At 44.4% G+C, this 18,447-nt stretch overlaps 1 protein-coding gene across 1 annotated transcript in view; it reads right to left on the reverse strand.

The window, feature by feature from the left end:
• LOC147028546 (crk-like protein) overlaps positions 1 to 18,033 on the reverse strand; it is a 52,753-nt gene extending 34,720 nt beyond the window's left edge. The window contains exon 1 of the mRNA XM_085879058.1: positions 17,297 to 18,033. Coding sequence (XP_085735184.1) covers positions 17,297 to 17,617 — 321 coding nt within the window. The 5' untranslated portion in view covers positions 17,618 to 18,033. The remainder of the gene's footprint in view (positions 1 to 17,296) is intronic.
• Between the last annotated feature and the right edge of the window lie 414 nt (positions 18,034 to 18,447).

An 18,447-nucleotide genomic window follows, 5' to 3' on the forward strand; every position in this document is an offset into this window, starting at 1 on the left:
ATTCACACCTCACTGGAATAAATTTGCTCTGTTTACGACACATTTTCTCATTGAAGGTTGCCCATTTCTTTTTTTCTTCTTCTTCTCTTAAGTATCGATTTTTCTGCTGTACCACCAATGCAGTACCCCCTGTAGGTTTGGCAGGAATTTGGGAATTTTACCGGGGTGCCAGCAATAGCTCGTTCACTCTCTGATGCTGACTCCCCTCCTCTTAGCTTATTGAGATCTACACAGCACCGAACTCCCTCCTCACACCCTCAGTACCATCTTTAAGTCTTTGGGACGACTGGGCCAGGGTTCGAACCATTCGAACCGCCAACCTCCCAGACAGAGAGCATACATATGCTTTGATCATTACGCCACCGTGACTGATTTATCTTCATAGAATCCTTGCACACATTATGTTATTAAGAAGGAAAAACATGACTGAGGTTGGGTGGAGTGGTGGTGAGAGAAAGTAAAGAAGAGGAATTTGCAGCAACAAGCATGAAGCATTTAGATTGTCCATTGCTCCATGTCAGAAGAGAGAATACTGGAACTTGGAGGACAACCAATGGTGCTGGAGTTTCATCAATATGGATAATCAACTTCACTGCACTGAAGCAACAGAACCAAAATTATCAGAAAATAAAGGCCAGATCAAGTGATTTAATTGTTGTCAGTCGTGACTGCGGCAAGCATACTGTGTTTCGGAATTCACATTGAGTGGTGTTTTCACCGAATCCAGATACTAGATCACTCAGCCTGGCATTGTTGTAAGAGATGGACCAAATGCACCAAGCCCATTGGGGGTTGGTGATTCCGGCAAGAATTCAGATGCTTTGTTTCGCAAAGATGATTTAAAACAAAAAATGCTGCAGCAACTGCTATTAGGTCAATAAATAATCCCAAACTTGTAAAATCCCCACTACGCTACAAGTTGAATCTCACTACTGGAGGGCAGAAAATCGATAAACGGACTGCAAGAAAGCTATCGCTGTTGACAAAATCGAATTGTAAGTATTTCAAAACACACTAGTGATTGGAAGTAAACTTGGCAATGTAAATTCCAAACACCGACCAATATCAATTGGGAAACTGGTGATTGCAAAAACAAAAAAGCAAATGGTTGTAATTTGGAAGATCCACTATTTTTCTAAGATATCGTATAGCTATATTATTATTATTATTATTATAGTCGGCCTGGTGTTAGCTTAAGATCCTAAGGTTTTGAGTTCAAGTCCCAGTCATGCCGTTTAATTAACACCTGGTAGGGTTGCTTCAGCCTGTCATCCTTCTGAGGTTGGCAAAATGAGTATTAGCATGCTGGTAACGGGCATTGCATCAGCGGCACAGCCGCACCCCCACAAAATGATGCAGCCAAGCAGCCACAGGCTGCATATGAATAAGTAAATAAATAAATGTTATTGTATAGCTGCTTACCATACAAGGCTGACATCCAATATCGACCACCAAGTGATAATCATTCAGGAATGTAGGCATTGTGTGCCAGGTATTATGTATCTTGCCAAAGGGGATGAGGGTCCCCATCAGGTGACTGCAGTATACTATACAGATGGAGAGATATAACCATCATTTTCACCAATGCCTCAAATCTCATCGGCTGTGATGTAAATGTCTCACAATCTACATATTGTAGTCACGAGATACCTGAACCTCTCAGTGGGATACATGTACCTGCTGCTGCATTTGAGCCTGGGGAGTAGCTGCTGAAATCTATCTATCCGGGTTATCGACATCTTTGTTCTTTGTTCCTTTCATACTTCTTTCGACCTTTTCACATTTCTCTTCATTCATTCTAATTCTTGCTTTTTCTTTTATTACCTCCACCACCGAAGGTGAAAGGAGGTTATGTTTTCGTCCCTTTCTGTCTGTCTGTCTGTTTGTGTACAGCATATCTCAAAAAGTTGTGGACGGATCCGGATGAAATTTGGTGGACAGTTTCGGTGTGTGACAAGGAAGAGTTCATTTCAATAGTGATTCACAATCAAGCCCTTGTGCTGACTTCCAAAGGTAGAAGTAATTTGGGCACACGTCTCCGGGATAAATCCTTCCTCGGCACCCCTATTTCAAGTCAATCTCCGTGTTCAGTCTGGTCTCTTTCCACTTGACACTAGATTCACCTTTGCTGGCACCATTGGCTCACGTGTTGAAGCAAATACACCTCCTGGGTACATTCTTCTTGCCGAGCTTTCGGGTCACCTTTAATATCGTTTGTTCTCCCTTGAGCTCTTGCAGGCTTAACTCTTCTATATTTGACATCAACAACAATAATGCAGTTATGTTTATGTAACCTCCGATTCTCTGAAATTGATCGATTCCCACCAGACAGGGTAACCATTGCTCGAGAGGCAATACTCAGACATCCTTAGTTCCAGCGGAAAATATCAACAACCAGAAAATAAAATCTCAAAAGTTACCAAGAAGGAGAAAGCATGACAATTCCAACTGTACAGCTATCTTTGACGGTTTATCGAAGTTGTACCGCAATACAGCACAACACGTGTGCAGAACTTTCGTGTGCAGAATTTTCTTTCATGCTTCTTCATCTCTCACGTGACAGGCTGGGGTCTTCTGGCAATGTGCTGACTTGGGGGTTGACGACTTTTTCTGCCCACCTTGGTGAGCTCCAATATGTGGTGGAGAATGCATGTCCGGGACTTTGACTCTTCTGGGAAGCTACGGCAGCACCTGCACTTGCAGACAGACTAATGTGACCTTGTGTAGTGCTGCACTACCCGACTGCCCATTCAACCAAAAGAGATTGTGACTTGGCAGCGGGAAACTGGCAGGTCTTTGTGGATTTGGCACCGCTGTCTCACCTGTGCACATTGGACTTAATTTGTGGTCAATGCAGCTCTGTCTTTTATTGAGAATTGTGGAGTCTTATGGGAACCACGATGTTTTGGTCACACCTTGTGATTAAGACGTTTCTGAGCAACTCTGTTGGTCAGAAGTATAAGTGATTCTGTGATTGGTGTGGTTTTTGAGGGCGTTTTTACCCTTTGGGCACTGCAAAGCAACATTCATAGATTTGAACCAACTTGTAAGCTCTTGGCACAATATGCAGGTGAATTTGTAGGATAATATGCATTTAACAATAAATATTCAGAAAGGAATATAGTCTTTAGACTCTTGCTGTGCTTCATTCGGCTTTTGTACAGCTTGTTCACCCCTATGTGTCCTTCTCCCCCTCCCCTTCACCTCACTCTCACTTCCACTGATGTTAGCGTTTCCCCCATTCCATTTTGTCCCCTTCCATTCTGCTCTAGCTCTTCCACAAGCCTCAATCATGTGTACAAAAACGCATAAAAATAAAAGACTTACCCGAGACTTCTGTAAAAGGGCAACCCAACTGAACAGTTGGCATTGCCCTGTGCTCAAACGCCTCCTCACACTCATACGAGTCATTAGTATGAGTTACTCAATCGATGAACCACTCTATCATCCTTATTCAATGCCCAGAAACTCTCAGGCTTCAAACTTGACAGAATATGTTTATTATAAAACTAGACGTCCCGTGAACCCGTTGGATTCCCGTTGTGCCAGCGGTTGATAAAAAAAAAATCATTTCAAAAAGAAAAAAAGAAGATAGATCCAGCGAACGATACTGCCAAGGTTGTTTGCATTGATCAAATACTCCCGAAGAGTATTTGACTGAATCGGGAATTGATTTTTTTTAACAATTTTTTTCGTTGCCCGATTTGAATGAAACTTGATACAGCACACCGTAGGCGAATGGTGAGTGAGGTGGCCCTAAAATTTTTGCGCCATCGTGTATCGTTTTGGCTGTATTTCGGGAACATACATACATGACTAGACTGTTTACATGACATACCGGCTAGACAGTTTAGAGGAGAGCACGCAGATGTCAAGGTCATTTTTCCAGCCAAATTATTTTTTATTGCTTAATTGCACATTTTCTTCCAGCTGGGGTGACAATGTTTCCTGCAGCCATCTATAGTTACAGCCTGACCCAAAAACTTCTACCATCTCCTATAAAAACATAACATCAATAACTCGATGACACGACCCAACTACCTTTCCCATTACCCCTCAACCTCTAAATCGCTCGACCCCTCACCCATTTCTGGAAAGCATCTTTGATCATATTTTAGATCAAATTGATAGATTACATTTTCCATATTAAATCTGTCACAACTTCACCAAAACAGGTCATCATGCACCATCAAACAATCCCACGTACAGCTACATTAATAACCCCGCTGTTTTGGCATCACTATATGCATTTTCAAAGACGTGCCTTTTCATCGAGCTATACAGCTTTAACTCAATGGCTTGAAAACTCGTGAATTATATTCATAACACACAGCCCTCATGAATCATGCCTGAGGTCTTGTTCCGGGGGGATGAGCTAATGTCTAAGCCAATGGCACACATAAAGTATTGGTAATAGGGGCACTGCATCAGTGGCACAGCTGTGTCCCTAACCAATGATGCAACCAGCAGCCCCAAGGCTGTACACGAGTGTGTGTGTGTGTGTGTGTGTGTGTGTGTGTGTGTGTGTGTGTGTGTGTGTGTGTGTGTGTGTGTGTGTGTGTGTGTGTGTGTGTGTGTGTGTGTGTGTGTGCGCGCGTGTTCCAAATTGTACACACTTTATAGACGTACTCCCATTGTTGAAAAAAAGTGAACATGTACTACTGGCTTCCACAAGGTGGCATTTGTTGCCAATGTTGGCACATTCTTTGCAGACAGACAAACAGATATAGAGACAAAAAAAGCCCCCAAATGCAATAATACCCTCTCCTTTGGTGAGAGTAATTCTACTGTCCGGATATGGATCTTGACCAAAATATATTTAATTCGTCCTTGACACACACCCAACCTGTCCACTAAGTTTTGTCTGAATCCAGCCATAGCGTTTCTGAGATTACCTGCTTACAGACAGACAAACGGGTGAAAACATAACCTCTCTTTCCACCTTCGGTGGCAGAGGTAACTCGGTAGAGTGCATACCTCCGCCAGGCTGAACAGTTTAAGTTTTGTCGTCTCGTGGAAGGCCGGATCTGCATCCATACCTTAACTAAAATCTAACGGGCTTGGTCTTGTCACCTTCCCAAGTCATCTACCAAGTTTTGTCCGAATCCGTCCATAACAGTTTTCAATATTGTGCTATATACAGTTTTTGGCCCTATCACTCAATGTTAAGCCTGGTGTTGGCTTAATGGTTAAGGTGGCTGGCTTAAGATATTAGGGTCTTGAGTTTGATCCCCTGTCAGCTATTGAAATAACACCAGGTGGGGTTGACTCAGCCCGTCATCCTTCCGAGGTCATCGAAGTGAGTACAAGTACACTGGCAAGAGAGAGCATTGCATCAGTGGCACATCCACGCCCCCAGAAAATGACGCAACCAGCGGTCACAAGGCTGCACTCGAATGGCATGACATGGACTCAATGGCGAAGAATTACTCAAAGGATTTTAAAAACTCTCGTACCCTGATTCGGATTTGGATCTTCATCGAAAGCGAATCAATTTGTCCTCATCACACACTCAACCTGCCCACCAAGTTTCGTCCAAATCCGTCCATAACTTTTTGAGATATCCTGCTCACAGACACACAAACAGGAGCTAAAACATAACTGCCGTCCACCTTCGGTGGCGGAGGTAATGATATCCATCATGAGAGGTGTTACGATATAAGGTGGCACTCTCTTGGTCATAGACTCACAGTACAAGGCCATATTAGATTTTTTGCAGCTCGGCAATGTGTTGTTGACCTTGCCAAAATGGGTCGATATAGACTGATGCAAAAAAAGCCAGTTTTAAAAACGAGAAAAATCATCAGAACAGTTTTTACCTTTGCCACCGAAGTTGGGCAGAGGTTACGTTTTCGCCCCCGTCGGTGAACAGGATATCTCAAAAAGTTGTTGGACATATTTGGACGAAATTGGGTAGACAGGTTGGATGTGTGACAAGGACAAAATGATTAGATTTTGATGAAGATCCAAAATCTGGATCTGGGAATTTTTGAAGTGATTCTTCACCATTGAGAGATAGAGCCAAAAACGATAAATAGCATGACATCTCAAAATTTTTTGGACGGATTCAGATGAAACAAGGTGGATGAGTTGGTTCGGAGCAAAAACAATGCGATTGGATTTTGGTTCAGGTCCGGATCCAGATCCAGCCTATCAATGGGATACAAAACCTAAAATGTTCAGCCTCGTGGAGGTATGCACTCTTCATCTGTACTGTTCTAATTTATACAGGTATTGAGGCTCATAGAAGAGAAGAATAACAAGGGCCAAAAGGGTAAATGGACTTAAAATGAAGCAAAGAGAAAGCAAGACATAACACACAGATGCATCACAAACACAAGTGGAATTGTGGGTGACATTTTAAAACAGGGTCTTTATGGGTGTAGTGAAGTTCGGAGGTAGAAATGGGAGAGACCATGAAGAGGTAGTGAGCAGCAGACTTGGAATCCTGGAGAGGGGAGCTCGAGACAACAAACTTGGGAAAACAGTTGTACAGGTGATAGAAGAGTGGAATGAATGAATGAAGGTGACTGTTCTGTTCTTGCGCATGACAGCTTGGCTGCTGGGTCGCTATCATTTTGTTGGGGCGCGACTATGCCGCTGATGCTGTGCCCCTCCACCAGTACACTGGTACTCATTTCACCGACCTCAAAAGGATGACAGGCTGAGTCAACCCCACCTGGTGTGACTTCAGCAGCCAATGGGGCTCAAAGTCAGGACCCTAGGATCCTAAGCCAGCCACCCAAGCTGCTAAGCCAACACCAGGCTTGAGGTGACTGTTGAGTTTTGAGTTGTGCAGGTAACAAGCAATGGGTTTTCTTCAAGAAATCATGCAACCTGGAGGGGATGGTTCAGGCAAAGAGGTGTGATGGCAGAAGGAACAAGACCAGAATAGAGCCAGTAAAATAAATAAATAAATTTAAACAACTACAAGACCACCAACCTGCCTATTGTGAGCAGAAGGAAACCCTAAGGCCCAAGCCTCTTGTCATGAGATGCCAATGACACTGAGAACCTTAGATTCCGTGGCGTCAAAGGGGGCAACATGGGAAGCAGCAACACAAGTCCACAGGGAGGTGGGGGGTGACATATCATGATACTTCCATGTATCACAATCACACAATCAAATTGTGCTGGTTGCAACACAACTGAGGCATCGATATGCCATTGTAAATTAGAGCAAGAATTTGGAATTTATCAATCGTGGCACACATTGGTCTACCCTTTTTGAAAGGCAAAGTTGAACCTCACCTTCCATAATCAGAAGCCAAAGTTCACAGGTGGGGCAGCTGGTTTAACATCCCCTCCAAAGGATTGTTTATACTCATTTAATGCAACACATAACCTGAGAAGCACAAAGTTTACAGTCAGATCAGGAATAGAATCAATGCTTGACAGTTCAAAGGCACATATGCTACCTCGGAGCTATCCTGTCCAGACCACAACTTGACAAAATGAGAGGTAAAAGGGCTAGATCTGTTTTCTCCAGCAATTTTAGGAGCGTGGGTTTGATGTAATTGACCATCGATTCGAACGCCTCCATTCTTCAGGAAGCAGAGTCTGTTATTCAGACCGAGGGAACTTTCCAACCCGGATTTCTCCCAATGGCAAATCCTCCCTTCTGGACTTGGTGATGACTAACTTTCCCACAAACATCTCCTGGTCTTCCTTTGCTCCAATTGCTTCATCTGGTCATATGCTTGTGAAAGTCAACATATCTCTGGCTATTCTCAGAGAGCTGCCTCAACACCAGCGAGTCTGGCAATTTCACTCAAGCAAATTGGAAGGAAATGCAAGCAGCCATCTCTCTTTAGGACTGATCTCCAATATGTACTGCCCCTGATGTTAACTCAGCCTGGGAATTCTTCCACAGATTTATCCCATCTCTTCTTCAATTATCCTTCCCTTCTTCCCACCCATGGTATAAAGAATCCTGTGGTGGGGCAATTGCCTTGAAACAACCTTCCTCCTCTTTCTAGAAGGCAAATCTGACCTAAAGCAATCTTATTGCATTCCAAAATGTCCGCAACAAGTGTGTGTGTGTCCACTCTCAGGAGAGCCAGAAAACAACATCTGTCCCACCTCAAGAATGAACTTTCACAATAGTGTCCCTCCTCTAAAATCTGGTGGCACCTTGTTAAGTCTGTCTCTGGAGTATGCTCTCCTTCCATCCCTTCCCTCTCTTCAAATGGCACCACGGGAAAATCCACTCGTGAGAAGGCTGAATGCTTCAATTCTGTGTTTGCTTCCAAATCTTGTATCCCCAACACTTCACTCTCAGTACCCATCCTTTCCTGTCATACCCAAATGCTCCTGGACTCTGTTGCTTTTGCACCTGAGAAGGTGGAAAAGGTTTAGTTATTTCAACCCTCAACTCTGACTCTGGTATTGGACTGAATGGCATCAGCTCACACGTTTGAAAAACCTGCTCTGCTGCTCTTGCACCTCCTCTCTCTGCCCTTTTCATCCTATCATTTTCCCAAGGTTACCTTCCATCTGCTTGGAAATCCATCATCATCATCATTGAACTTCATATGAAAGGTGAAAACTGATCCCCTCAACTCGACCTATCAGCTTACTTTCAATGATCAGCAAGGTCATGGAATCAATCATCGCAGTTCATATGAAATCCTCCTTTTCTCCAACAACCTCATCTCTGATCTGCAATTTCCTTTCAGACCAGGTCACTCCACCTTTGACATGCTGCTTATGCTCTCCCAACAACGGATGGAAGTCATCAATGTCAAACATGATATCACGGCCATCTCTCTGGACATATCTCGTGCTTTTGATACAGTCTGGATTCCCACCGTGTCTCCAAACCCTCTGCCTATGGCTCCAAGACCAACTCAACTCATGGTTTACTGACTTCCTCTAATCTCAGAGCCAATGTGTGACTTTTAATGGAATCCTTTCATCTCCTCTCCCTGTCAAGGCTGGAGTGCCCCCCCCCCCCAGGTAGTTTCCTGGGCCCAGTCCTTTTCCTGATCTTCATCCATGATCTCTGTAACTCTAAAAAATCCTCTTTATCCATTTTCTGATGACTCCACCCTCTGCCATTACATCTTTCATCCTTCAGACAGGCAGGCTGCAGCCTCTTCCCTCTCTTCAGACCTTGCCAAAATCACAAGCCGGTCAAACACTGAGAACACGTCTTTCAATCCTAACAAATCTCACACTCTCACCATCTACTTCGAAAGGACCATCTGGCAAACCCTCCAATCTACTTTCTAAAATAATCCTCTTGAGGAAATTCAGTCATTAAAACTCCTGGGTCTCACTATCAGCCATGATCTTTCTTGGGCAGGCCACATTTTATAAGTTGGCCTCCAAAGCCAGCTGCCAACTGGAAATCCTCCGTCGTACAAAGTCCTTCCTTGGCACACCTGAACTGCTATCCACCAACAAGGTCTCCATCCACAACTTGATGGAGTACTGCTCTCTCCTTTGGGCTGGCTCCCCTGCCTCACATCTTGCTCAGTTTGATGCCATGGAAACCAAGCCCTTCAACACCATTGGAATCTCCCATGCTGAAGCTGAGTCAATGGGCTTATCACTTCACCATCAGGGACAGTTTGGTCGTCTCTCTCTGTTTTCTACCGCTTCCCTTCTGGTTTTGCATCCACTTTACCTGCTTTGCCCCCTACCTCCCAGGTTTCTGAAAGGCACACATGATCCACCATCAACCCCCTTCTGGTGAAACTGCCTAAATCCAGGATCGCTGCTCACTTGCACTCATTTGTTTTTATTTTTTCCCCACCTGTGCAACCAACTTCCACATCCTCTTCAATCTCATTCTTCCCTCCAGGTCTTCCAGACAGCTGTTCAGCACCATCTCAGATCGTCCCCAGTTGAAAACCATCATCATTTCTATCCTCGTTAACCCCACCACAATCCATCCTCCTTCCAATTTTCCCTCCTTGGCATTTCCTTCTGTATCCATCTTGTCGGGCACGAGATATCCATCCGCAGACACAGTCGGGCACAAGATATGGATGGCTGTTGGCTCACAAGTAGCTCCTCAGCCCTTTATCAGGTTTTGTTCTTCATCTTGCTGGGTGTCCATGTTATACACCCTCCTCACCAAGAAACTTCGTAGGTGAGACGGTTTAGTTGCCGACAACCCGACCATGGAACAGGATAGTACAGGTTTACATGGTACCTGTAGCAAGTCATAGATCTAATCTGACCTGACCTGACCTGACAGTTGAAAACAATCGTCTTTTCTACCCTCGTTAACCCCTACCACAATCCATTCTCTTTCCAGTTTTCCCTCCTTGGAATTTCCTTCTGTATCCATCTTGTCCACCCCACGCATGCATGTTTTGCGTCCTGTTGTCTGTTACATGCTAATCCGTTCAGTGTACTAGCTCTTCCATGAGCCTCGACTATATATACAAAAAAATGGCATGGGAGTGATAAAAGCCCACTTGGGAGTGTGATGTAAATGGTGCCACAGGGCATTGTTCATTTGGTGGCGTAGTCAGCTGGAGTCAAATTAGCGTTCCAGTCCTGTTGAAGTGAGATGTACAGAGAGTCCAGTTACATTGTGAAAAGAGAGCAAGCAGGACAGGAGTCACACAGAGGAGCAAGGCAGCCATCATCCACGGACTTGAGACAGTCACAGTGCGCTAACAAATGTGTCCTGCTTGGTTTTGTTACCTTCTGCTCCATTAGTTCACAGCCATGAGAGATGCACCCTATTTCCCCCCACCTTACTCCTTCCCCGTTATCTTCCATTTACTTTGTCAACCCTCTTCGCAGCCAACGTGTGGCCCTTCATGGAGTTCTCTCATCCCCTCTCCCTGTCCAAGCTGGAGTTCCTCAGGGCAGTGTTCTGGGCCGTTCTTTTTTCTGATTTTCATCAATGATCTCTCCTACTCTCCGGAAAATCCACTTCATCTCTTTGCTGATGACTCCACCCTTTGCCATACCACCTGTCGTAACTCAGATCGGCAAGCAGTCTCTTCACTCTCTGCAGATCTGGATAAAATCACAAACTGGTCCAATACTTGGAACATGTCAATTAACCCTGACAAATCTCACACTTTCACTATGTCTCTCCGAAAGGACTGTTTGTAAACCACCCCCCCCCCTCCATTTACTTATTTACTTTCAAAACAATCCTCGAGAAGAAGTCCTTTCATTCAAGCTTCTGGGTCTCACTATCTGCCATGATCTTTCCAGGGAAAGCCAGGAATCCTCCGTCATGCAAAGTCCTTCCTCGGCCCACCTGAGCGCCTGACCACGTAAAAAGCTTTCGTCCGCAGCCTGATGGAGTACTGCTCTCCCCTCTGGGCTGGCGCTCCTGCCTCTCACCTTTCTCAGCTTCACGCTGTGGAAACCAAGGCATTTAGGATCATTGGTATCTCCCGCGGTGAGGCTGAGTCATTGGGCCTCTCACTCTCTCACCGCAAGCAGGTCAGTGGTCTTTCTGTCTTCTACTGTCTCCTCTCTGGTCTCCCCCCGCCCTTTGCTCTGTCTGTGATATGTCCCCCCCCCCCCATATTTCTGCAGGGTGCTCAAGGTCTGCCAGTAACCTCCTTCTGGTCAAACTCCCAAAATCAAGAATCACTGCTCACCTTCACTCTTTCATTCCACTTTTTCCCCACCTTTGGAATAAACTCCCACACACTCTTCAATCCTATTCTTCCCTCTAGGCCTTCAAAACAGCCGTTCATCACCACCTCTTATCTTCCTCCATCCAAAACCTCGATCTTTTCTACCCCCGTTAATCCACCCCAAACCCACCTTCCTGAAAGTCCCTGTAATGTTCATCTTGTATACCCCATGTTCCCCGCCCCATCCCTCTCCCTTTCACAGATCTCCTAATGTCTCTGTTTCCCACTGTTTTGTCCTTCCCTCTCTCGTCCCTCTTGTCTCATGCCCCTCTAGTTGTGCGTTGTGTGTTTGCTCTTATACGAGCCTCGACAATGTATACAAAAAAAAAAAAAAAGATCCAGCTTCAACGTTCAAATAAACTTCCTGATAGGCCCAATAGCCCATGCTACCCTGTCTTCCCAACAAAACCCTTTATTCTATCAGACTGCGACAATCGTTTAAGTATGTGTTCTGTGTCATCTTGTTGGGGCTCAATCGCAATTTGTGCCCCCGTCGTTTATTTTCATAATGGGAATTTATTTCATAGCGAACGCAGTGAGCTTCATACTTAACGCGTGCACGTGAGAGAATACGAAACAACAACAAAAACAACAACAACACAATAGCCCTGGCTATTTGGAATCCGTGTCGTTGGCTAAGACGGTTTGCTTCCGGTTGTTGTTAAACGCTGTGCGGTGTATAAACACGATTGGGTTTTATTTCTATCTTGTGAATATTACATAACGTGTGCACATGAGAGAATAGGAAACAACAAAAACAACACACTACCCTGGCAATTGTGAATCCGTGTCGTTGGCTATGACCATTTTGCTTCCGTTTTTTTTTTTGTTTCCGGTTTTTCTCATGGGGAATGATGCATGCCGGGAGATCATGACCGGAAGTGTTTATTTATTCAATTATTTTTTTCCCAAAGTTAATTTTATACTTCTGAAAGTGATTATTTTTTTCATGACAGGAAGTGTTTATTTTGTATTTAACATTACCGGGAGTGATTTTGAAACTCTTTCCGGAACTTTTAATTTCTTTTATTCTTGACCAGAAGTGATCGTTTATTTATTCAATTATTTTTTCCCAAAGTTAATTTTAATAAAGATATCTCCCGCATCATCAAAATTTTTTTTTTAATCATGATTTACATTATTTGTTCGCTGATCCCGAATCCAGGCCGAAGTAACCGGAAATTGCGTCAAAATCATCAGCTGTGCGGCGCTTACACGTACCACGGTATAGTTGGCAAGTATACAGTTGTGAACAAGTTTTATGTAAAGTCAGAAGCGAATGTAAGAAGAATTCTACGTTCACTTCTAGGCTTTGCCTATTCCATATTATAAGTAACATTGTCATTGTGATCAAGCTGTTGATTACTAGCATGGGAGATGTCTTCTTTCTGTCGTCGTCCCACGAGGAAAGCAGAAGCTGTTACGTAACATCGGAGTTTCCATTTTTCTCACATGCGGTTTTGATTATGCCAATGACCATTAGGATATCTCGGGGCATGTCCTTTGTTTACGGGGTCAGGTGACTAAGCGACAACTTTGCACACTCCGTGCACCAAAACAGCACTGTATTGTATTTTAAACACGTTTTTTTAGAAATAACATTGCAATGGCAGCACATGGTTGCAGAGTAAAATTATTTTTTTGATTTCGAGTGTCGCAAGGGAGCAAATAAAACCATATTTGTCATCATTACCTCCACCACCGAAGTTGAAGGAGGTTGTTTTCACCCCTTTCTGTCTGTTTGTTTGTGTGCAGATATCTCAAAACGTTGTGTATGGATTTGGATGAAACTTGGTGGGCAGGTTGGGTGTGTGACCATGACAAATTGATTCGATTTTGGTGAAGATCTGAATCTGCATCTGACTACTAGAATTTTTAAAGTCATTCTTCACCATTCAGAGATAGGGCTCAAAAACGGTACAAAGCACGATATTTAAAAAATGTATTGGGCCAGATATGTTCTCGTGGATCAGGCATTGCATGGCGGAGGTATGCGCTCTACCGAGTGCCCTTCTAGTTCTTCTTATTCATGCACAGGGTGACTACAAAAAAAATCGTGTCCACCCCATGCATGTGTGTTTTGATTGTTGGTTTTGCCTGTTATGTCCTGATCCGTTCACTATATCAGCTCTTCCACAAGCTTCGACTGTGTATACAAAATAACAAAAGTGCCCAAACCTCAATCGAATCAATGACGTTAAATTTTTTTCACACTGATCATGCATGCACCATATGAAGCAAATGTGTACCAAAGAACGTGCTTAAAAATAAACACAAAGAAGGTTTATTAAATTGTATAGGTATTGTTACCTCTGCCAGCAAAGGTGAAGGATGTTATGTTTTCACCCCTTTCTGCCTGCTTCTTGGGTGGTCACTAGACTAGCGTTATTCTCAGGTTTTCCGTCTGTCTGTATGTTTGTATGTAATGGACAGCTCTGGAGGCCAGAGGAGTCAACCGATTTTGATGAAACTTGACTGGTCGGTTCATACCAGGATCTTGTTGTATGCTTTTGAGCACCGTTGCTATGGACGCCACCGTTGCCTAGCAATGGGACTTTGAAAGTTTTGAAAAAATCCGAATTATTTTTTTTTCGAAAATCTAAAATCGGCTTCCGTGCTTCTATGCACACTATAATCAACCTCTTTGTCAAAAATTTCAGCTCGATCCGTCAAAAACTATGACTAGTATGCAATTATATAGCGACCACCCATGTCGCCTACCGGCTTGTCTGTTGGGTAGTCGATCTTGTCGAAAAAAAAAAAAAGAGATTTTTTTTTTCTACCCTTATTATCAGTATTTCCATCGATATGTTTGTCTGTCTGTCTGTTGGGTAGTCGATGTAGTCTAAAAATTTTTTTTTGAGATTTTCTTTTCTACCCTTTTTATCAGTATTTCCGTCAATATGTTTGTCTGTCTGTTGGGATTCGCTAGATATCCGTTATTGTTGGGTTGTGTGTGTGTGTGTGTGTGTGTGTGTGTGTGTGTGTGTGTGTGTGTGTGTGTGTGTGTGTGTGTGTGTGTGTGTGTGTGTGTGTGTGTGTGCCTGCAATGTGAGGCTCCACAGCACAAACCAGCAAACCGATTTTGATGAAACTTGGCGAACAGGTGCCATATGGCTGGGAGTGTGCGCGTTTGAGTTTCGTTGCTAAGCAACCACCCGTTGCTATGCAGCGGCCGAAAAACCGCGTTTTAAGAACCCAAACGGTAACTGACGTAGCTATGATAGGTAGAGCGACCGGACCAACTCCTGCCTATTCCTTGCATCCCCATCTAGTTATCGCGACAGCATAACGTTCCTCTATCTCTCATAGTTTCCGAATGGCAGCCCTCCTAATGCGGAAAGGTGGTGAACCAGGGAATATGCTAAGTGACCTTGACCTCGGAAACCGTCGACGGCGGAACGTTCAAATTCGGTGTATGGATAGAGTTTAATAACTACTACAAAATTGAACCGCAGCATTTTTCCAGATTCGATCACCAAGGGTGTCGGGGCTGAAATACGCAAATTCAAAAAAATACTTTTTCTCGACCTACGTTCACTATTTTCAATACTTGTCCTACAGTTTTGAGTGGAGAAACGAGACTTCGGAATTAAACACTTCGAGATATTTAGAAAATTTTACTCGAGCCGATTTTTTATTTCGGTTTTATTTTTCAAATGGTAGTCCTGTGAGGAGTGCCAGTTGGCAAAATACGCAATAGGAAAAATCTTGCCAGGCAGAGGAACAATTGTATGTGAACCAATACGTCTTGGCAATGAATCTTCATCGGTGGATCGGTCAGAATGAAAAGCATCGTATCCAGCGCTTCAATCCTAGTGGATTCCTCGTCGCCTACCGGCTTGTCTGTCTGTTTGTATGTCTGTTCGGTCCAGTGCTCCGTTAATACAATGGCGATTTCGATGAAACTTGGTTGGCAGGTTCATACCATGACCTAGTTGTATGCAAATGAGAACCGTTGCTATGGACCCATCCGTTGCCTCGCAATGGACCTTTGAAATTTTCAAAAAAATCTCAAATTAATTTTTTTGAAAATCAAAAATCGGGCCACGAGCGACTGTGGGCAGTACATTCAGCCATATTGTCAAAAATTTCCTGCCGGATCCTATCAAAACTGTCAGACAAGATAGACTTTGCATGAATCCTGGTCGAAAACAATAAAAAAAACGAAGTTCGTTATATCTCAGAGACTATGAGTCAGATATACATGAAACTGGTATGGTAGGTTCATGGTATATCCTAGTTATGTGTGAGAAAGAACCGTTGCTATGGACCCCTCCGTTGCCTAGCAACGGCCGAAAAACCTCTAAATGTGGGGGTATTTTTACAAAAAAACAATCTGCAGCATTAACCCTTGAAGCTGGAATCATGAATTTTCTTGTGCTTAATCCTCAAGTCATTCCCCATCGAACGGGTCCATCGCGTCAGGTTCTATTGGGTAGTTGACTACCCATGTCTGCTTACCGGCTTGTTTGTTTGTCTGTGTGCAGGATATCTCAAAAAGTTGTGGACGGATCTGGATGAAATTTTGGGGACAGGTTCAGTGTGTGACAACGACGAGTTGATTAGACTGCGGTGAAGATCCGAATCCGGATCCGACGACTATAATTTTCCAGTGATTCTTCACCATTAAGAGGTTGGGCCAAAAAGGATATATAGCAAGATGTCCCAAAAAGGTTGTGGACGGATTTGGACGAAACTTGGTGTGACACGTTGGGTGTGTGACAAGGAAGAATTGATTCGATTTTGGTGAATATTCGGATCTGGATACGAGATTTATTTAATTTTAAAAAGTGATTCTTCAGCATTGAGAGATCTGGCCGAAAACGATATCGTGCTCTCCACAGCATGACGTTTCAAAAACGTATTGGGATCGATATGTTCTCGTGGATGAGGCATTACGTGGTGGAGGTATGCGCTCTCCCAAGTGCCCTTCTAGTTTTTTTTTATTTTTTTGGTGGTTACCCTCATTAATTGCCAAGTGCATCAACTATCAACTGCCTGGCACGGTTAAAGCATTGTCCTTGTCAGGATGGGAAATGGGAGACTCTTGACTAACCTTGAGACATGCAACTTACAAATGTGAAACCGGAGTATCATTCCTCAGGTCGACCATGAGTCACGTGCGTTCGATGGAGCGAACGTGTTCACGTGTATTTTTTTTTTTGAGAATTCGGCCTGAGTTGTGTAGTGAGAAGCACGGAGTGTTACGCACGAGTTAATGAGTCCAGAATTTTGCACTTTTACAGTTACTACGAGTTGCTCACCACTCTCAGCTGTGGGTGATGCAAATAAATAAATAAACCCTCCTGCTTTGAAGAATTATTTTGTGTGTATGTTAACGTCGCTGCAAAGCATGCATGCTGCAAGGAAACTCGTACGTTCCTGGTCGTCCTTCATCTTGGAAGGAGGCACGTGTTTCCCGAAAGGGGGCTGTGAGCTCCATAATGCACAACCCCCTGCTGGCACTGAAGCGACGTTTCATCATTGCAAAGGGATCGCAATCGAGTCGTCCAGCGAGGTGGAGAGGGAGAGGATGGAGGGAATGTGAGGGTGGAGGAGGAGGAGGAGGAGGAAGAGGGGAGTGAGTCGAGCATAGAAAATGAGAGCGCTCATTATGCGGGAGAATATAACCCGTCCGAGAGCGATCCTCCAACCCAAGCCTCACAACTCACCTGCGCCGCACCTTGCACGCCTGCCGGTTCCACCAGCGTGGTGGTATCCAAGTAGTGCACCTTGTAAAAGTCCAGCATCGAAGGCAGGTCACGAAAGTCCTTGTCGCCGATGCGGTAGGACGCAGGCAGCCTGTTAACGATGTAATGCGACACGCGTCCGTTCTCGCTCACGGACAGCACGTAGTCTCCTGGACACGTCACGCTGTCTCGCACCAAGAAGGTCCCCTCACGGAGACCCTGCAAGCGGGCCTGGGCCTCCCGTCGCGATAGACGCCCCGCATACCAGCTTCGGAAGTCCGTGGAGTCGAAGAGCGCTGCCATGGAGCGTAGACTCTCACCGCCACCAACGCCGACGACAGCACCACAACACGTATCTTCTTCCTCCACCTATCAATCCTCGGGTTCTTCTTCCTCTTAATACATTCGTGCACTTCGCGGCCCCCAAATCACATCTTGCACTCTGCTTATGATTTTCCTCTCCCCACCTTCTCTTCGTCCTCTTACCTTTCTGTTCTATTTTTAAACCCAAAATGCTTGGTGTGGAGACCGGGGAAGAGACCGTGATCACGCATGCGCACTGGAGCGCTTTCTCTCTCCTCTCTCCTTCTCCCTCTCTGATTGCACTCGCGGTACCTGCGTGCACCGTGTACGTGACACCATCGAGCTCTGCATGATGTGCTCATTGAGCGAAAAATAGAATACACCGACAGTTAAATGGCTGCCATTTCATTCGACCGAAAAAGCCTTTATTCGGACGGATCAGTATTGTGGGGTCATCGATGTATTTCGTGTGCATAGCAGAAGGTGCGACTTGCGGCTCAAGTATGAAAATTCGAGTTGAGGAAAGGAAGAGAACTCCACATGGACCACCACACAAAAGAGGAATTGTGAAAATCTCGTCCAGTTTTTGGAAATTCAGGATGTCATGAGCTCGGATGGTGCAGCATCCTGGAGAATGTACTTTGTTGTCTTATCTTTGAGGGTGCAAAACGTATTGTTCTCAAAGTTTTGTTCTGAGGGCTCTTTTCAGGATCGTCGTGCTGAGCCCCAGACAGCTTGCAAATGCGGTTCGTTTATACTTATGTTCCCAGGGATGGTTTTGAAGATCTCTGTAAGGTTGTTCTTCATTCCTGTTGCTCCAATTATAATCA

The sequence above is a fragment of the Eptatretus burgeri genome, chromosome 4, assembly GCF_056783735.1.
Source record: "Eptatretus burgeri isolate ZD-2024b chromosome 4, Ebu_testis_v1, whole genome shotgun sequence".
Classification (NCBI taxonomy): Eukaryota; Metazoa; Chordata; class Myxini; order Myxiniformes; family Myxinidae; genus Eptatretus; species Eptatretus burgeri.